This window comes from Ammospiza caudacuta, chromosome Z (assembly GCF_027887145.1).
Source record: "Ammospiza caudacuta isolate bAmmCau1 chromosome Z, bAmmCau1.pri, whole genome shotgun sequence".
NCBI lineage: Eukaryota > Metazoa > Chordata > Aves > Passeriformes > Passerellidae > Ammospiza > Ammospiza caudacuta.
Window position 1 is genome coordinate 79,546,225 of NC_080632.1, and position 21,509 is coordinate 79,567,733.

At 43.3% G+C, this 21,509-nt stretch overlaps 1 protein-coding gene across 3 annotated transcripts in view; it reads left to right on the forward strand.

Moving 5' to 3' along the window:
- The window catches only part of FAM219A (family with sequence similarity 219 member A), a 93,141-nt gene that overhangs the window by 37,410 nt on the left and 34,222 nt on the right, over window positions 1–21,509 (forward strand). For all 3 annotated transcript variants that reach the window (XM_058823715.1, XM_058823713.1, XM_058823714.1), the window contains exon 2: window positions 17,271–17,370. In XM_058823715.1, the coding sequence (XP_058679698.1) occupies window positions 17,271–17,370 (100 nt within the window). The remainder of the gene's footprint in view (window positions 1–17,270; window positions 17,371–21,509) is intronic.

Sequence of the window (21,509 nt, forward strand, 5' to 3'; positions counted from 1 at the left end):
ATAAAAAACAGAGAAAGGGTAGATGCACACCACTATCCTGTGATTAAACATAACACAATCTCAGTGTCATTCTTCTGATTTGATATTTATTCTAGTGGCTGTACAAACTGAATCATAGAATAAGCTGAGTTGGAAGAGAACCAGAGGCATCATCAAATCCAACTCCTGCCATTCGCAGGACATCCCAAAAGTCACACCACGTGCCTTAGAACACTGTCCAAACACTTCTTGAACTCAGGCTTGGGGCCATGGCCACTTCCCTGGGGAGCCTTTTCCAGTGCTTAGCCACCCTCTGGGTGAGAATTTTTTTCCTGATATCCAACCTCCCATGACACAGCTTCAGGCCATTCACTCATGACTTGTCCCTGAGCACAACAGAGAGGAGATCAGTGTCTGCCCTCTGCTTCCCCTCTAGAGGAAGTTGTAGACTGTGATGAGCTCTTCCCCTTCACTCTCCTCCAGGCTGAACAGACCAAGTGACCTCAGCCACTGCTCATAAAGCTTTCCCCTCCAGACTTTCACCATCCTCATGGCCCTCCTTTGGGTGCTTTCTGATAGCTAAATGCCTTTTCTTTATGGAGCACATATTACAATTAAACTGTTGATCTCTCTGGTATAGCTGAGCCACTTGAGTTGTTTTTGGTGTTTCCTGGCCATGACCCTGTTTCATTTTCTGTGACCCTGTTCTGTTGGGCTCAGGCTCCCTGTGTGCTGTCTCTGGATCACCCTATATCACACCACTCAATTAAAAGCAGTGGTTCTGTAGGCAGTTTGCACCAATTCTTGTGATGATGCCCAATGTTGAGTTACTATAGATGGCCCTATAACTTAGATTGAAAACATTGCTTTGGAGGTAAAGTAGATACAAGATGTATTTTGACTTCAGCAATTGTAGAGGCAGAGAAAAGTTTAAGTGGAAGTGTATCCATTTTGAAGTAAATTGAAAGCCCTCACGTTTTATCAGGTTAGAACATGTTAGAGGTAGAAGCTGGCTGCTTCATGGGAAGTATGGTGTCTCTAGGAATTATTGTCTTGACAGGAGATCCTCTTCAACACTAACAGGCTCCCATTAGTGTGTGAAAATAAAAGGTCTGGAAATAAGGAGAGAAAAATGGTAAGAGCAAAAGAAGGTATGTGGAAGAGCAGAAAAGAGGAAGCAAACCTAAAATCATGCCCTCAGGTAACTGCTCTCAGCTTTTATAGGCTGATCATTATGATGTGGGTTGTTGGCACATCGTGTGATTGTACATCACCATGGGCCAGGACTCTGCTGCCTCTTTTGAGTGTCATTACAATGCACTTAGGTATGGTGTGTTTCTACAACATGCGCATCAGCTTAGATAGATCTGTATGCAGTTAAGTATGCAAGATGTGCCCAGGGGTTAGGCTGTATGTAGATGAGCTATTTCAAATGTGAATTTCATCTAAAGCATCAGAAGCTCTCTCTGAGCTGTGGCGCTGGAGGCAGGGTCCTAATGAGACTGCTTTATAACACAGCTCCAACATACACATTAGACAGTGGTTGGAAAGACAGTCAATCTTTCAAGTCTTAAGCAGCACTTTCTAAAAGTGCCTTCAATTAACAGCTAACGACAAACTTTCTTTAGTGATTCTTTGGTTGTGTTGTATAGTCAGATAATGAGAATGATCACCCAGAGATACTTCTATTTATTTACCATTTTTTATTTCATTGGGAGGCTGATGAATATTTGATCCAGTAATGTTCCTATTTATGCCTCCATAAGTCAAGTGCCTGAGTTCAGCTTCAATCCATCATTGCTCTGAAGATTTACATTTCAGATAGATTTTTCCAGCCGCACAGATATTGCAACCTTAAATTAATGCACAAAGCTGCTTCTACCCTGAAGAAAATAAAACTATTAGTAAGGAAAACAATATCTCTTTTGGATGCCTGTCTTCCTAATGATAATGGAATTTAAAAGATCTACAAAGGGCTTTTTCAGCTAAATATCTTATGTCCACCACTATTTGAAAAGAGGATAATGAGCTGAAAGTGTTTCTGTGCCTACCTGCAGTGTTAATTGAAAACTGTGAAGACATACAGATAGAACCAGGCTCAGGGGACCTTTCTTACAGAAATTTTATGTGAACCATCTTTCCTTTATCTGAATGTGTTGTCTAAGCTGTCTTTATTAAGCTAAAAGGCTTCATTGATAGTGAAAGGTCTTCCTAATGCTTTCACTTGTATTAATTCTATTGGCAGCTTAGAAACCGAATTGAAGCCCCAGAAGTTGCCATTCTTATGTTTCACTCTTTCTTTCTCTAGTCTGTTTTTCTGTATATCCTGGGGGAACATATAGACAGGACACTATAAATGCTGTGCGCAGCTCAAAACTTAAAACTTTTGAGAGAGGGTACCTTAAGAGGAGAGATGCACATTTTTAATTTGCTTTTTAGGATCACTTGTTGCTCTTCCCCTTTTTAGTTCCAAGCTCCTTATATGAGTGAGACTCATCAGGAGAAGGAATTGTCAGAAGTGGCAATTGGTAGCGAGGTGGCTCTTCACATTGATCAGGGACATGTGACATAATTGGAACATCAGCTCTCTCTGTGAGTTACACTGGTTTGGATGATAATAGGAGAGGGTAAGTTCCTGAGAAAATTACTGAGTAAAGAGCATGAAGACATTCACAAGCTAATCTGGAAAAACAATTTGCTGGAAAAGGGAGATAATGGGATGAACATGCAAGCCTGTATACTGACACCAACATTTAAAAATTGTGATGAACACTCTGGCATGTGAGACTGGTGGTTTATGTAATTTTCTTCTTCATTTAAAATGCTTCAAGACTGTAATATAGTGCTGGAACTGCAACTCCTGACCACTTTTTTTTCTCCTGCAGTGTATTTTGGGGTTTAATATTGGTTCTCAGTACTTTCTGATGCATCCGCTCTAATGTGTTCATAGAACTGCCTATATGAAGATGCTTTTCTTGCAGGGGACAGAACCCTGGAGAAGGACTCAATTCTCCTTCTCTTATCTTTAGCAGCTTCACTTCTCTGGATCTCAGTTTTCCCAAATACAAAAGAGGGGAAAATGATTCAGACTTCTCCTGCAAAAACACTATGGAAGATTAAAAGGAAGGCAGAAAAGCTGAGACACAGGGAAAAAAAAACTCAGCATCACTACAGGGAACAGGAATGAAGCCAGCTGTGCAGTGTGGTGATAGCAACATAAAGGCAAACCAAAGTTCAGGGAGATTAAAATGCTGGCAAAAAACTGTAAAGTCATCCTAAATCAGTAGTATGTTGCCTGGAACATGGTGTGTGTTTCTGTTCAGCCATCCTAAAAACAGTATTTTAGAATCATGAAGAGTTTGAGTATCTCTAACAAGAAAGAAAGAAATGCTGAAAATACTGAGATTGTTTCTTCTTGAAGCAGCACATTGGTGGCATTCAGTGAAGAAGAAATCAATTGAAGAGGTGGGAAAGAAAGGTAAAAGGTTAATAGATACTTGAACTTCTGCTTCAAAACACCAAGTATTAAGGACTTAGTGAATTTAAGTGACACTGATCCCAAAGCTGAGTCAGTGGGGTGAGGGGCGAGAGGCTGAGTTGAAAATCCATCCCTACAGCTTGTGGATCCACTGGTACAAGACTCACCTTACTGGATGCATGGATCTATAAATAAGTAGAAATAAACAATGTGAGAAGGAATGGGCATTCTTTTTTCATCACCTCTGGCAGGCCTCTAAATACTGGGTCTGGAAAGGGAACTTCCCCAAGTGCCAGGTCATCCCAGGGCATGCACCCTTGTTTGGGATGAGGGCAAGTCTTTGGTAAGATCAAGGTAAGTGTTGGGGCTGCTACTCTCATTTCTTACAATAGTTCCTTACTTCAATAGCTCTTACTTCATTGAGGTTTTCCACTCTGCCAGGTTTTGGTGGAGGGTGGCTGCACCAGGCAGCAGGGTGATGCCAGCAGGGAAGCTTGCAAACAGGCTTTCAAGACAGAGGAAAGGACAGATTGGTAGAGACATGATTCTTTACACTGACCAGGGATGTGTGACATAATTGAAACACTCTCTCTCTCCCTGAATTGCAGCAGTTTGAATGATAATGGGAAAAGTGTAAATTCGTGAGAAAATTAACTGAGCGAAGAGCATGAAGACGTTAACAAGCTAATTCTGGAAAAACAGTTTAGGTACAGAATGACGTGTCAGAGCCACAGGAACACAAGGTGAAGAAAAGGCAGAGGAGCAAAACTCCCTTAATGGCCTAGAAAGACATTTTATGGACTGTTCTGTGGCATTTAACATGGCATAAGACATCTGAGCACTTCACAGAGTCCTTGTTTATCTCTGCAGCCCTACCGTTAGAAATGCCAGAAATTACCAAATGCCTCTAGATTTTTCAAAATACCTTCCCTGTCTCATGATCTTGTGACTGCACAGATAAGGGCTTGAGACAGATAGATTAAGGCCCAAAATTCGTTTGGGGTTTTCAGTGTAGGATACCTATTGCCTGAGTCTTTCCCACTCCCCCACTTCTGATTCATATACATTCATACATATTTTCACCTGCAGCAAGTACAACTCCCACTCAATTTTGGTAGCATTTGTAAGCACCCATCATATCACACTGCAGGGCTCTGATCCAGTGTTCCAGCAAAGTAGGGAGACCTTATTAGTGACCCTTTCTGGGAAATCTGGTTTTAGAGACCTGGCACATTTCTTGTAAGAGCATACAAGTCTCAATTCTCTAGGACAGCTCCGCAATGTATAATCACAAAATCATCTCTCCCTTTTTCCCTGCATCACTTGCAGCTTCTGCAAGAAACCACAGACTTGGGCTTCTGTTCTTTTGTTGTGTAACCCTGTTTCATCTCCAGCACAGGTCCATGCTGCACTACCAAGGGAAAGGGTTTACATGGATATGACATTACAGGCTGTGCTGTAGCACATGGGCTGCAGGGGCTCAAATTAGGCTGCAGTAGCTGCTGTATTTGAGAGCTTGGAAAAGTATCCCTGCTATTTTCTTCAAATGTCAGTTCCCTGCAGTTTTAGAACAGAAAAATGTACTATGAGAAAACCCCAACGTGGCCTGTCACAGCATCACCAGCATGTCTCTGGGCTCTGTCTGAACACATTGCTACATGCCACCAGCCTTAGCTGTATTTAGGTCACAGTCAGGTTCCTAAATCTGTTCATTGCCAGAAGGTTTCTGGAGCTTCCCTCAAACGTAGCCTAGGATCTCCTAGAGAAGTAACAGCAATGGTCAGATGTTGTGCTTCAGGTCTGTGAGCCTTGGCAGAGCACTGCCTGGGAGGGTACATCATATCACTGATGTCTGACAGCTGTGTCCTCCAGTGCTTTTAACCATGGGTACCTTTTGCTGTCCCTGTTGTGTCTCTTCCTTCTCTTCTTGGCCCTGTTCTTCTAGGAACATAACTATTCTTCTTTCCCCTCCTGGCTGTCTGGCTATCCATCCAGTCTCTTTCTTCTATCACCTTCTCCAGACATCTCTAGTCCGACTGCCAGATCCTGCTTTTCCTCCCTGCTCACCTCCTGCCAGTCCCCCTGCCCTCATCAGCCTCAGCCTTGGGCTGTACCTGCAGAGAGGAATATCACTTGGAGGGGAGGGCTCAGGTGACCAAATGTGTTCCCAGCACCCCACTTCAACAAAAGAAAAAGAAAAAAGTTAGTATTTTTTAAAAATTATATACAAATATGGAACATATTTCAAATTAGGCTAACAGAAATGTCCAAAATGCAGAATTTCATCCCGAAGAGTAGACATTTGGCATCTGAAAAAAAATGCTCAAAATCCAAAGATTTGGGCAGTTACACTTAAAAAGCAAAGCAGGCAAACCCCTGCCAATGTTCACAGCAGTCTGCCTTCCAGCAAAGCCTTTGGGAGGGCCAGCACAGGGCCTTGGGGCTGGTCCATGTATCAGCAGCAGAAGGAGCAGCAGCCCAAAGGGACCTGAATAAAGACCAGGAGTCTGTGCACGTGCCTGAGCCTGTCCCAGGGAGCATTGATGGTGTGTTCACCTTTTCATCTCCATTCCCAGCTCAAACAGGGATCTGGTCGGGATTTTTGTGCATGCAATGAGCTCCCTCGACCTCCTGTTCCCACACCACGCAGTGCATCATCCCATGCTCCACAATCTGCTGCGGCTCCTCAGAGGGTGCCGGGGACAGATGGCGTGATTTCAGCTGATAAAGGGGCTGCCTTGAAGGAGGCGAGGCGGAAGCTGTCTGGCCTGGTATCTCTTTCTGGTGCTGTCAACGGGAGGTGAAGGAGACAGGCTGGAGCTGGATGGACACCAGCTCCATTCCAGGGAGCATGGAAGGAAAACAAATTCCTTTAAAAAGCTCTTCTGCTATTGCCAAATGGTGTCTGCTTGCCTTTATTTCAGAGACCTTCTGCCAAGTGCAGATTACCTCAATACGCTCTGGTTTTCACTCAGCCTGCTGTGCTACATGAAAGATGTAGCTAAAATATCTTCAGACCATCTCAAGGGATGGCTGGTGATGTGGCTGACTTTTCATGTGCTGCTGACTTTTAAACTCAGCGTGGTAAACTGCTAACCAGCCTTGTCACTTGCTGTCCACAGTGTCAGGCAGCACTGCAGCTGTCAGATGCCTTGCTGAGCCCAGCCCCTGTGTGCAGCACAGGGCCTTTGCAGTGCACTGACTGCAACCCTGCAGTAACCAAGGAAATTGGGAGCAAGCTCAGAAATAGTGGGAATGATAAAAGCCACTTCTGGTAATAAAAATGGATTTTTTTTCTTCAGAAACCTCAATTTTGCATTTTTTTTCAGCACTGGAAGGGGAGGAAATATCCCTGCCCTTTTGAGACAGAATAATTTATAAGCTGCTTTTATAAAAATCAGTGATTTCCCTTTAAGTCAGCTTCTGTGCCTTTGTCTCAGCTTCCCTGATTAGCCACATAATGAGAATATTTCTAATACAAATGTGTCAGGGGAGAAGGGAGCAAAACATTGCTTTATCAGAAGAGAATCTGTATCCCTCCGGATGCTAATTAGTCACGGAGATACAGGAGTGTGGGGTGGGGGCTAGGCAAGCTCTTATTTTAGAAGCCAAAATGGTTTGTGCCCTCAGAATTTCTCAGGCAGGGCTGGAAAGCCATGCCAAGGTAGAAGCACTGTGAGATATCCCCTGGCTTTCACATCCCTGCCCCGCAGATGTGTTTGCCTTGCTGCTGCTGCTGTTTGCAGGGTTATTTCTGTCGCAAGCTTGGCTAAACAGAAACTCTCTCCTTATAAATATGGAAATCTCATAGTTAAGCTTTCTGTCTCTGGAGACAAGTTGAAAGTGTGGTGCTAAAGAGAAAAGGGCTGCTGAACTCTGGGCTTAGTGGCTCTGTTTTCTCGAGAAGAGAAGAGAAGAGAAGAGAAGAGAAGAGAAGAGAAGAGAAGAGAAGAGAAGAGAAGAGAAGAGAAGAGAAGAGAAGAGAAGAGAAGAGAAGAGAAGAGAAGAGAAGAGAAGAGAAGAGAAGAGAAGAGAAACTGGCAATTTTTTGTTGCTGGGATCCACCTTTGCAGTATGTTCACTTGTCCAGTCAGGACTTTGTCCTGGTAAAGCTCTGAGCCCAGCAACAGCACGGGCTGTGTCAGAGTCTCTTCTCTGTCCAGGCTAAGCTGCTGTCCACCACTGAGACCCCCACCTGTCTTCAGTGTGGCAGATACGCTTGGTGCCGGAGCCCTGGGTAGCTGCACATCTTTGGGGCTGTGTTGGAAGTGTGTGTGATTTTTATATTTGTTACAGAGCTTTAGATGCCAGTGGGCTTCCATTATGGTTCCTGATATATCTCTTGAATCATAGAACATTCTGAGTTGATGGGGACCCACAGGGGCCATAGAGTCCAACTCCTGGATTTGCTCAAGACAACCCCAGAAGCTGCACCGTGTGCCTGGGAACATTGTCCACATCCTTCTTGAACTCTCACAGGCTTGGTGCCATAATTGCTTCCCTGGAGAGCCTCCATTCCAGAGTGGTGGAGCCCCGCAGTGCTTCTTCAGGGCTTTGTTTGTATCCTGTTACACCCTATCTCCTTTCCTGGGTTGAGACCACAGTCAGAGAGCCTACAGAACCAGACACCCTTGCTCTCTGGAAGATGGGACATTTACTCGGTGCAGGAGACAGGCAGAATGAAAAATTATTCTCAGAGAAGGAGTGAACAGAAGAAGCAATCAAACAGCTCAGAAAGGGATCTGAGGGATTAGATTAAAGGTGCCAGGGATATTCCAGAAGCGAAAAGAAAGACCTCATTCATCACACCTGTACAGAAGTTGAACATGTAAAAATCAGCTGTCTTACAAAAACAAACCCCAAACCAACTGGAAAATAGCAGGTAAACCCAGATTTATGCTTTTAATAGCTGTGACATTGAACCACTGATTAGAGCCCTTGGTCTGTTGAAAGGGTTGGATGTGGAGCCATCCTATCCTTTCCGGCTATTGTTTTTACAGTCAGAGACTGTAAAAGCTTAATAACATCACGTTTGCCATGCTGGATCCAATCAATGGCCTGTGGCAGATATTATCCGGTCTCCAGGACATTGGTGGGAACTAACATCACTGCAATGGGGCTCTCCTGGTGTCATTTGTTTTGCACCAGGTCTTTTTTTGTCAGAATATGTCACTTCTGCAGTATCTGCTAGAACCAACCCAAATTTCTAGTGTTTCATTCAGCCAAACTTTGATTTTGTGTTTCATGTACAGCTGGGGCAGCCTACCTGTGCATGGAGGTGATCCATAAACCACTCTGTATATGCTGACAATAATGGCATTTCAGTAGTAGGCTCCACTGGCCCTGCACTTCCTCAGCCCATTTCGCTAGGTGTTAGGGTTGTCCATGGGAAGGAAGCACAATTCCCCTTCACTATGCAGGGGAGTCTCTGAAAATTTTCATTTGAGGTGGAAATGAAAAACAGACTGTTCCTCTTGGTGAGGCTCTGTTAAAGGCTTGAAGAAGTAAAGATGGGACACAGACCTGAAATAAGCTCTCGACAATAACCGATGGGCACAAATTCAGTCACTACAAGAAGCTGCCATGGTCCCTTGCAGACTGTACTGGGACTGTGCAGTTTTCCATAGGATACAACTGCAACATACAGCCAAGGACCTGGGGTCCTGCTCCTGCCTCTGTTCTCCAAACACACTGTGACCTTGGCTCTGACATATGGCTCAATTTTTTAATCATTTTAAGGGTATCTCCCCTCAAGAGTTGAGGTTTAAAAAGCAGTTGTAAAGTTGTATGGGGCTTTTTATGATCCTGGTTTAGCCAGATGCCAGTTGCTAAACTGACTCTTACAATAGCTACCAAGGAATGTGATGCTTTTGTGCCTTGAATACTCATGTTGCACCTCAGAGCTGTGGCTGTATAATCAGAGGTAGAAAAGGAAAGGTGTAATATCTTCACGTATATATCCTTTACAAGGAAGGAATTATTTTGACACTGAATCATCCTGAAAACATACCTCAATTAATCGCTGGTTTTAAATAGCTATTGCATGCCACTTGGTAAGTGCTGCAGGCAGTGTGGAGTGCAGTGTGGCATTTCTCTAATTTGCAATGTTAATGATCCAATTTAAGTCATGTAAAGCTAGCACAAGATACCAAACTTATAAATGCATGTGATAATAGAGATGGCTTATGTGTGTGAAAGAGCCTGGAGGGAAATACGGTGTTAAATATACTCTATCATGATTGAAAGGAAAAGGCTGGGGGCTGCTTGTGCTGCTGGTTTCTCAGAGGGAAATCTAACAGAAATCATGTAATTACTCCCATTTTTCTTGTTTGTCCCTCAAATGCTTTCCCAAAGTATTTGGTCTAGTTATTGCATTGGTGCTTCCTCTGCTACTGTAGACTCCCAGGATTAGTCATACACCATCATCTAAAAAAAAAAGTTTCTTCCCTGTGCTGCAAATGTCATTTTTGATTAGGAAAATAGATCACTGAAACATCTTGTTCCCTTTCCACAGCTTATGCCTTTCTGTTTGCTACATTTTGTTCAGCCTGGATGTGGCAGTCGGGCAGACCCTTTGTGGCCAGGGTCCCAGGGCAGCATTTCAGCACCGGCACTGCAGCACCTGCAGGGAGACTGGCACTTCTCTTCTGGCCCCATTTGAAGCACAGCAATGGTCTGAACTCCTGGCTACCTGTCAGTGAGCTGAGCTACCCCAACTGCAGGTGCACACAGCAAAAAGTCATTTCAGTGACATGCTGGTTCAGTGTAATTAATAAGACTAAAGGTTTTAATCTTGCAGCAATATTAATACTACTGGCTTCTCAGTTGCTGATATAAAATAGTTTCAAACACCAATTTGTCTTACAATTATAAACTAATCAGGTTCAAAATCTGGATCTTGTAGTGGATATTGCAGGCCTAATTTGTTAAACAAGATCTGTTCAGTAGTTGCTCAGAAAAGAAAAACAGCAATGTTGTAAGTGGTGCATTGGCTGAGCTAGTAGAAACTCAATAAACAGTTGTTTATTGCTTTGTTGAAATGGAGTCAGTAGCTATCAGAATGTTTTTCAGTATATCAGTCACTGTGTTGCCAAAATGTCATTTATTTTGGCTTTGGTACAGGGAGGGTGGGGATGCTGAGATGAACAGTTACTGCTCTGGATTTGGTGGAGTGCACATGTTGATGAATGACAGTTGTGTCTTCCCAGGAGCCTTCTGCTCTGGACCCCTTGTGATTCTGGAATTCCTTCAACATGTGAGGCTTAGGGAAAAGATTGTTTTCTTCAGCTCTCCCAGAGAGAAGGTGGAGGTCAGCCATGGTCCTTGGCAGTGGGTAGGGGAACTTGGAGAATGGCTTTTCCAGGGTTACCTGGTGTTCTAAGTCTGGCGTAGAAGGAAGTTCTTCTGTTAAGACAGATGGGAAAAGGGCCCTAAAAAGACCAGGGATCTTCACATTTTGCACCAGATCAGGATCAGTCAGCCTGAAAACCAGATCAGCTCTCTTGAATTTCTGTGTGACATCAGTTTCTAACCTGGGTTTGCAGCAACATGCCACAACTTCATCAGGCAAATGTACATCTTCTTAGCCTTAACTCTGCAGTTTTTTTTGTGATACTTCCTTGTAATCCTCCTGCAATTTAAGGTAATAATTTCTTATTCTCATTATGAGAAACATGAAAAAAAAATACTCCTCTTTTTCACCCTGGTGGCCCTTTCTGTAACTGAAGACAGCTATAATATCCTTCCTTAGTCTTCCCCTTTCTTCTCTGAGCAATCCTTTTCTTCTAGTGTTCCAGGGAGGTTGTAGCTTCTAGCTTTTATCCGTAGGACTGATGGGGGGATTACATCTTCCTTGAAAAAATGGGCTCCAAAACTGAAGCACATTAAGTGAGCTGAGGCCCACTGAAGAAATCAGGTAAGCTGAGGCCTGAGGAAGAAATCATGAGAGTCTTTTGTGAGGCTTTCTGGTTACATTCCTGCTGCACATTGCCCTGTGACTCTTTCCTTTCTCTTGCCAAACATGCCATTATTACTGACCATTGTTTGTCTATACATTGGGTTTGATTCATCCCCTCTATAAATCTGATCCCCTGTAAATTTGAGCCTTTCCTTTTTGCTGTTTGTTGTGTAGACATCAAACTCTGCACATCTTGTTTTTCAATCTTTTTGTTCCTGGTGGGATTTTTTGGCACTTTATCTTCATAGATATTTATGTCTATATTGTAGTGACATGTAGAGGCTACAGTGGTCTGCTGTCCAACACAGTGTGATATTTTACATACTTACCTGTGCACATCAGAGTCCCCTTCCCAGAAGCGTTCTATAGCCAGATTTCTCAGGAATGCCTGGCGTGGTAGAGCTTGAAGCAGAGGGAATCTGCCAACAGCACACCACTTCTGTTCCCCAGGGCACAGACTGAAGGTATAAATATTTTTTAGCAGCACAATGTTCTAGCCCAAGAGTCTGAATGACAACACTGGAATTACAGAAACTTCTCGTTGATCCAAATGTAATGCCTGTATTCAGGGTGTGTGGTTTCTCACTTGTTTTTCTGCTCACTAAGTCAGTCCCCCATGCACGGAACATCTATCCATTTTTCAGACTCAATGTTTGATGTAGGAAAGAAAAAACATTTGGACTTGTCCTTTCCTGTTAGCATTTGTGTGCAGTAAGCAATCCACATGGGCAGCTCCAGAAAGCAGATGTCTGCTGAGCTGCAAGCCCTCACTGTAAGCTGTGACACATGTGTTGGTACTGAGACTTCCAGCATCTTTTAAGTGGGACAGAAGACAACAAGTACGTCATTGATGGGTACTGCAGAGAGACAAGTTAGCTGGATGATATTCTTGATCAGTTGGCTCATACTGATACAGCTGATGGTGGTCAGATAGAAGCCTGTGTACTATGGAAAGAAGTGATGGTCAAGCTCTTTATACTGGGTCTTTCCTTGAGATTAGAGGATGAGGGCAATTCTGCCCCTCTGCTTTTATCCAAAAAAAAAAGCAGCAGAGCTGCGTTGGTGATGAATTTCCCACAAACAGCAAAGTGGAGAACATTTTCATTAGAGGTGTAAATATGACTGATTTTGAGAAGGAGAGGCAGATAAAGACTTCTCAAGTTACACATATGTTTTCGAGGTGCAGCTGAAGACCAAAGAAATTGTGTGTGCCATTCCCTTCCACATGCACTGGGGTCCCTGAGGATTTGCAGAGTGGAAAGCGGGGCCTTGTTAAGACGTCAGAAGTGCTGACTGTGAAGGAAGGCATAGAAAGCTCTGTTTTCCCAGGTGCTACCAGGGTGAGTTTGTACCAAGCACCCAACTCCATCAGTTGGGGCTGTTCCCTACCCCACAGTTGGTGTGGGTTATTGGGAGGGGTAGGTAATAAGAGTAAAAGGCTATTGAGCTGATGCTTTCTTAAGTACTGCAAAATGGAAAGTGATTTAAAAAAGAAAAAATAAAAAAGCCTCCTAAGCATGCCATCTTCCTTAAACCCCAGATTTCAGTTTAAAGTGTTTTCACCTTCTGTCTGTGCTCCTGCATACTGATGATTCACAGCACTCCTGCTCCACAAAGGTTTACTGGAACTAATTTCTGATGTTCAGAAATGGCACATGGTGCACACACTGTGGGACATGGCTGCTCCTAGCAGGAGGGCAGTTTTCAAGATCCTTTGTGTGGAGCCTATAGAAACAAACAATCTAGTAAGAAAATTCCCCACCATTCAAATGCTGTGATTGTGCATGCCCAATTAAGCTGTGAGCGTGTGGGGAGAAAACTTTGATTAAACTCTGGCCCCAGCCAAATGTTCATGCAGTGCCCTGATTGAATATATATTTTCCTTAGGAATAAAGACATACAGAAGCCTCAAGAACAACAAAAAAATTCCCTTAAATATATTAAATATCTTTAGCCGTCTACAGTCCCTGAAGGCACTTCTCAGCACTTGCCTTTAGTTTGGGAGCGTTGCATTGTCCTCAGCAAAACGAAATAACATCATCTGTCCTGGGACCAGTCACACCATGTAACTGAGATTTTGATGTTGTGGGCAGAGCTGTGTGTATTGCTGTAGGGAGGCTTGTGAAAAAGAAAAAAATTGCCAAGTGAATTCCAATACCAAAAGCCTGTGTTGAATCTCAGTGTGCTCTTAGGCATTCACTAGCAAAAGGCTAATCAGTCAAGTAAACGTTTCTCTGGACAGTTGAGCTGTAGAGAGAGAACTGCATCCATTCAGTATGCACAGAGGCAGAGTGTGTTTGTGCAGAGACAGCTCCAGCCGAGCTGGCATGGGAATGCTGCTGTTTTCACAGCGGGCATTGTTACTATGGAGTCCTGTGAGTTGCTGCAGAATGTCTGTGAAGTGATGGATGGGAAATATGATAGTGTCTTGCCACTCCTGGGCCAAGGATAGATAGCTGCTGGAGCTGGGGACACTGTCCCTGGCCCAGCTGGGTTTCCTCTCAAATCCATTTTACTCTCTGGGGGGAGTGGGCCTAGCTCACGCATGCAGTGGTGGTCACCCACAGTGGTGGTGTTTGTGATCCCTCTGCTCAAGCTGTGGATCTCTTGTGCAGCTGTAATGTGCTGCTGGGGCTGAAAACTGTCATGCCAAACCTTTGGGAAGAATTCTTAGGGCTGACTCTGCTACCATGTTCTGCATCATTTCCACCTCCAGTGTCAGAAGCTCTACCAGCTGCCAGGCCTTCTCTCTAGACTGTGGGGAGAGGGATACACTTCTCTGAGGACAGATTTGTGTCCTTTTAAGATGAGTGTCTTAGACAGAATGGGAATAATCACTCTTTGAAAATCATCTTGGTTTCCTCTGGAGGCCTAGGAAGCCTTTCCTGTGTGTTTGGTCTAAAGCCCACTTTTGAGATTTCTCCAGCTGAGTTCACTGGTCCAGGCTCAGAGTTCAAATCTTCAAAGGCACCTCAGAACATTTCTCCCCTCCCTCTGTTGATGCAAATGGATGTCTCATGTCAGGTTGCCTGCAAAGGTAAAGTTAGTGTGAGCACATCAGTTTGCCACGAAAGGGAAGGGCTGGTTTGGATTTAGAGTTTTAGCATGATGTGAGCCTGGGCTAGTGTAGGAATGGCCAAACCCCTTCTCTGCCATGTGCACTTCTGGCTTTGAGCTCAGTGTACTCTCTGCTGGACTGCACCAGCACAGGAGACAGTGTCATCACACTGTGTCAGTTCCCATATTACGTCTACTCCTGTGCCTTCCTGCAGCCAGCAGACTGGGGCTCACAGGATTTCCTTATTGTGTCCAGTAGCACCTAGGAAGCATCCAGGTCTTGGAGTCATGCTCCTCAGAAATGGCTGTGTCCTGCCTTTTCCCAGATTAGCAGAGAAAAGGTACTCATCCAGGAAGTCTGGACTCAAATGGTGCCACTTAGCACCATTTGGGCATCCCTCTTGGAGAGATTATAGCATGTCTGACAGACAGACATGTCCTTTGTGTTATCTAGATGTTCCCATGTGTAGAAGCTCAAAGATAAGGGAGCTCATGTGAATGTCTCAAACACAGATAGCTGGATGGCTTTGGAGCCAACCAAGGATTGTTGGTAGTAACAGCTAAGGATTGTTAGTAATAGAACACTGAATAGAATGTGGCTGGAGAAGGGGCCACAGGGAGGTAGAGCAGTGTTTTTCTGGGACAAACATCCTTATCCTGGCTCCTGGAGATTATCACAACACAGCACAGGTGTAGGAATGAGGTCAAGAAGTAGGCATGTAGGAGGATATGGAGACCACCAAATACCCTGAAGCCTCCAACCCATTTCCACAGTAACTAAATTACACAGAAAGGGAGAAACTTGTCTCCAGGGCAGGGAAACTTATCTACAAAAAGGTACCCTCACAAAGCCCTGCGTGTGCACCCCATGACCCTGAACACTCCATCATCAGCATCAGCAATGGAGCCAGGACTGCTGATCTCTCTCTCTCTCTCTCTCTCTCTCTCTCTCTCTCTCTCTCTCTCTCTCTCTTTTTCTTCCTTTCTTTCTTTCTGCTCCTCTTTAATTCATCTTTTTCTCCCCTTCCTTTCACCTCCCTCCTTTATCCTAAACCCACTGCTGGGTGCTTAATAGGAGGCTAAGAACTAATGTACCAATTTCATAACAAGTGTGTAATTTACTAACAGAATTTTGTAAGATTTTGTGGACCCTCTAACTTCCAACATTCCTTTTGTCCACAAGCATCTACAAATCTTGGGTGCTCCCTTCCCCTGGAGGGTGAGAGGCTACACCCTGAGATTCTTTCCTGCAGCTTGGATTCTGATCTATTCCCTTCATCTGGGCATATTTGAGACCAGATTCATGTTCCAAGGATACCACATGAACTGGTCTATGATTTATGCCTAAATGTTCTCCTGGAGGCTGTTTTTTTCGTTTGCAACCTAGTCACTAAACTGCTACATTATAGGAAAACTGCAGCAGTGACTGTGTTACAGGAAAGCAGAAGAAATTGTCTTTTGTTCAGCATTGTCCTTGAATGTGAGGTCTTGCACCCACCATCCATTTTAAGTACTGTCAAAGTCTACTGGGTAGTGCAAAGGAGCAGGATTTTCATAAAATGTTATAGCACTACATATGTTAACTAGTTTCCACCAAGCTAGAGCCTAATTCAAAAATTACATTTTATCTCCTAAGCACAGTGTATTAAAAGAGCTAATGTGCACTGAGTAGCTCAATAAGTGATTGTTTTTTTTACTGAGAGTGAAGAGTGATGTAAACCTTGCTTTGAAACTCAGTGACTCTGCTTTGGGTACAGGTGTCAGTGCCAAATTGTGTACAAAATAAAAACTCTAGAAACTGAGAGACAATAGTATTCTAGTATTTAATTTATGATGCCTTGTATGATTTCTCACAAGTGATGGTTTGTTAGTGTATTGGACCTAATGCTGAATGTTTCCTTTGCCTGTGCATCTCTAACTGTGATATACCCAAATTCAATACACATCTATCTATCAGCATGTTCAATTTGATTTCTATCTTCTAGATGGAAGTAAGAACATGTTTGAAAACTAGTTTTAATTTTCATTGTGGTGCTAAGTGGAGAGAGTTCCAACAGGTTTGCAGTTTGCTGTGAAAGGACCTCAGTTATTTTTAGCAGTAGTAGGACTGTCTGAGCTGGTAGTTTGTTTCTCTCTCAAGTTCTTTGATGTGCTGTCACATAGAGTTCAATACATGTTGTCTGCCAGTAGGCTGGAGCAGAAAGTGTTTGGGGAGATAGGTTTTCCGGGGGGGGGGGGGGGGGGGGAATTTTAGTGACAGTGAAAGTTACTGTGCTGACAGATTTTTCCTGTCAGCCATGAAGTAGATCCCAAGAGGGAGCAGAAATTGAATTCTCCTACCCATGTAGTCCTCAGTCCTTCCAAGCTGGACTTCCACACAGACCTGGTCTCAAACTTCTTAGTTTTAAGCTTGAAGTTGAGTGGTCTACTTGGGATTCATCTGAAACTGTAAATATGTTTCATACAACACCCCAAGGAGTCATATGTGAAAATTATTTGGGACTACTGCCAGCCCAGGCTGAATTTGAACTAGTGACCCACCATCCACTTTATATTCCTGGTATCATCCATCATATAAGCCTGATGTTGAAATTTGGCATTTCCAGAGGTACTTTTAACATAATAAATGTGCTTCCAAAGTTCTGTGTTTTGCCCCTGGGTATCAGTGTTCAAAACACTGGCATGTTCTTTGCTCCCTCTGAATGTGAAGGGAGTGGAGTTGCCTAATAGCCACTCAGAGAAGGAGCTGCAGAACTCTCAGCTAAACCTTTCTGTTTTGTTTCTGTTCTTTCTTAACAGGATCCAACAGCTGCAGCTATTTCGGACAGAGATTGTGATACGAGAGAGGGAGAGACTGTAGCCATGAACTATAAGCCATCTCCACTTCAAGTGAAATTAGGTGAGTCTGTGCTGATGGAGAGTGAAAAGGCTGAATCCAAGGCCTGAAAGACAGAATCATATGCAGATCTCCGTGCATGTGGCTGAGCATGCCATCAAGGCTCAAGCAACTCACAGAGCAGTTTTATCATTGTGATTCTGCTGCTGTGATTCAGGGAACTGACCTACAAACATGTAAAGCCCCTGTATCCATGGATGTGGTAAAGAAAGGAAGCAATGCCTTAAAAGCAAGGCATAGTTCTTTTAAACCTACAGTTTTTTTATTAAGCTGAGATCAAGGCTTGGCCAAATAAAGAATGAAGATAATATGGAGGGACTGTAAAAAGAAGAGAAGGCAGAATAGTTGCAACAAAAGGTAAAGGATCAGGGAGTTGAGACACTACCAGAAAAAGTGCTGCTTTTCTGTGAGATGAAGGACTTTTAAGTCCATAAAAGGTTCCCACACAATACTCATCTATTCCTGAGCAATATTGTTTAATTCTGGAAGCAGAATCATCCTGTTACTACAAGACACTGCTTCTTTTCAAGGCTGATGCTTACAAGAGCAATCCACACATGCCTGTCTGCCTCCAAAACCTGAGCAGCTATTTAGCCACACAGCTTCAAGAACCTGATGACAGACAAGCTAAAGGAACAGTGTGCTTTTTGCTAAAAAAATGGAAATCTAAGTGTGGAAAATTTCCCAGTAGGAGCAGGAAGGAGTCCCCTGGCTGTCCTTCGCATCAGAGCAAGTGACGTTGAGAGTATGCTGCTGATTGAGGGTGGTTATGCAAGTCATGAATACTCTGAAACAGTGGCTGCTTTTCAGGAAAAGGCAGGGAGCAGCAGTGTGTGTTAATGACAGCACAATTCATAGTTTGGTAAAAGATTATTACTGCCAGCATGCCATATGCCACCAGGATCCTTTTTCGCTTCCAAGATAGTTCTTTAATGTTACTAGACAGATAATTACTACTGCAGTAGTTGTTTTGGATAATTTAACACCAGGAAACAGGTTAGAGAGCAATTGATGCTAATATTGGTAAGTCTGCAATATTCTTGACTTTCTACGCAATGAAATATCCTCCTGAGATTCACTAACCTGATAGGAAATGGGGCTTTTTTAGTCTTGGCTTTGGTAAGTCATGACACCTTTCTAGGAGATCAGATCATTGAAAACAGATTTGGATTCAGGGTAAAGAAGTTCAATTCATACAAATTAAATGGAAGAGTAATTTGAGGTAGATCTTTAACCAATCTCAGTATTATAAATAAAGCTGGTAGAATGAGAAATTTGGGAAGTCAGTACACATCAGGTAGTGTTGAAGGAGAAAGTACCAGAAGAAAGGACATTACTAATGAAGTTCTCCAACAGTAATTTTGTGTATATGTTCATTAATGACTTTTACATAAAATGCAGGAGTCGACAGAGAAAATTTAGTAGAGCATATTTGAGAGGAATAAGTACAGTAAAGGCTCAGAAATAGCACAGAGGAAAAAAACATGAAAACTGGAATAATAGAAATGAGAAGAATAGGACAGGAGAAACTCACTGTTCTGTAAGCTGACATTTATCAGCTGGGGATGACTACATCAGTTGATTGTAAGGTTATTATTATTGAAATGGACTAATATGTGAAAACAGGCCACAGTCACACTTCTGCAGACTTACCAACTTTTTTCCAGGAATCAGATAGAGGAGAATTATTAGCTCTTCCTGCCAGAACTTCTGCTTTCCCACATAGGAAATATTCTCTTTCATTTAGCCAGTGCTGAGTGGCATGAAGAGTCAAAGGGAGGTACTGGAAGTGTTTGAGCAGTTTTTGTAGTGGAGGCACACTGTTCCCAGGACCTCCTTTCCCCTTGGTGCCCCTGCCAAGTGACCTCAGTGCTGACCACAGTATGCTTATGAAGATAACAGGGGGTGAAACCTACCTGCTGAAGAGGAATTGCCCTGAAGGCTGACAAGCATCTTCCTGCCTTGTCTCCAGAGAGAAGTCTGCCCCAACACATCTCTGTGAAAACAGTGTTCCTCTTTAATGAAGTGAACACATACCTAGTGGTGCTTGGACCAGGTCTCTACTCTTAGCCATACTCAGATGAGCTTTAGGTTATCTGAGGCAAAATGAGACTAACAGTATTGTCTGTGGCCAGTAACATGCCTTTAATCCACATCAGCTCCTGCTGCTCTTATTCTAAAAATCTGCACAGCCTCTTCGATTTTCTAGAAGCTTAATCACTGCATCTCCCAGCTCTGGCCCCCATTCCTCTGACTAGATTTTTTTGTCCCTTCCGCATTGAACTTGTCAGGGTTGTTTTTAATCTCTTTGAGGCTAGAAAAAGTTAAGGTGGTACATAAATTTTTAATAGCTTATCTGGCAAAGCCATTGTTGGGGATGGTAGCAACTAGGGGCTTAATCCTATTGCAGGTTTTCCATATGGATGGTGGCATTTTTCACTGTTAAATCAGAATCAATTGTTCAAATGTCAGATGTTCGTATGGAAGGTTGATAAATGTCATTTTTCAGTTTGCAAAGATTCGTGTGTAAATCTGTCGTATGTGCTTGCTGGAAGCTTGGTTCAAGTGAGCTCAATTAAATACCAACCCAGCATGAATACAACTTTTGCTTCCAGACGCTGCAGTGATTGAAGTGTGACAGAAAGAGCATGAAAACTGCACATACTGCACGCAGATTTATCCTGCTGCTTGAGTGGTCTTTTCCTTGGTTGCTTGTTCCCCTCTAAATAAATACATTTGGCTACATGTTTGCTTGAGGGGGGTCAGTTAGATACAGGAAAAACTTCACGGGCGTCTTGTATTTCTAGTGACTTCCTAAAGGTATCACCTCCTTCATAAATGGAATAATAGTGCTTGATGCTAGGGCCACATCAAGAAAAGAACCTCGCAGAAAAGGGGAATAAGATCTCCGAGTTCACACAGGTCATAATTTTCAACCTTTATTGATACTGTATCCATATTAATTATGTATTTGTCACTTTTCTAGCACTCCCACTTTGTCTTTCTATCTAGAGCTGCAATGCTCAGCCTTGCTTCTTTCTTTCTTTCAGATCATTGATAAGGAGACTCCTGACAGCAAGGGTTGGGGGCTGGGTGTACATTAGTGCTTAGGAGATGTCTCCAGCACATCCTTATTAGGAGCCATATCCAGATGGAGCACATACCACAAGCCTTTTGAAAACAGAGGAGAGTTATGATAAGGAGGAACAGAATAATCCCCAAGTGTAAATCTCAGGGCACCACATCCACTGGAAGGCAACAGATTCTCCTAGCATTCCCAGGAGATGAGATATTATTTTAATGAAGCTTATGCCATCTGCTTTTCTATTTTGCATTTTTAATTTCCCTTCTCTGGTCTGAAATCACTACCCAGACAGTCTGTGTCTGTCTTTCCTAGCAGTCATGACATTAGTTTGTGTTAAAACAGAGTGGGCAATGTGGAAATTGGTTGGAGTGCTGTAAAACGTGCAACAGGTGGGATGAAGGGTTATGGCAGAGGCATCTTCATCAGCCTGGCAGTAAGATGAACATGTGGGAGAGAGGCAGAGACACTCACAGCTGCCTTCAGCCCTCCAAGGTGCCTGTGGCCTTAGATGGAAGCACTTCCTCTCCTTGGATTATATAGGGAATGAGACACTGTTTTTGGAAGATTCCTCAAAGGGGCCATAAAAGTTTGTGAAAACTGAATGTCTATGCTAAAGAAACAGAGTCACACGTCAAGGATGTTACTGGTATGCTGTTCACTTAGACCAAGGAGAACTGATAGGGTTAAAAAGTAGCAAAATCACCGTCACAAGGACATAGAGAATGGTGTTCCCTGGTGTGTCTGACTTGGACGAAACTAATTCGTGACTGAGCCCCATCTTGGTGGAGATTGAAGTGAACAGAGGATATAATCCATGAGGGGACAGAGGCTGATGACATGTCTGTATTGTTAGCTCCTGCCTTCCAGCCTGCTGCAGTGTATTCATGACAGATATTGAATTGCTCTGTGGTCAGAGAGGAATAGTACCAGGACTATCAGTCAGAACTACAAAGCCCTCTGGGTTCAGCTTAACAAAATTGGTGCATTTCTGGCTGAAACTTTACAGAAGGTCTCTGATCCCAGTAAACAACAGACTGCCCCATGTGGCTTTTGAGAT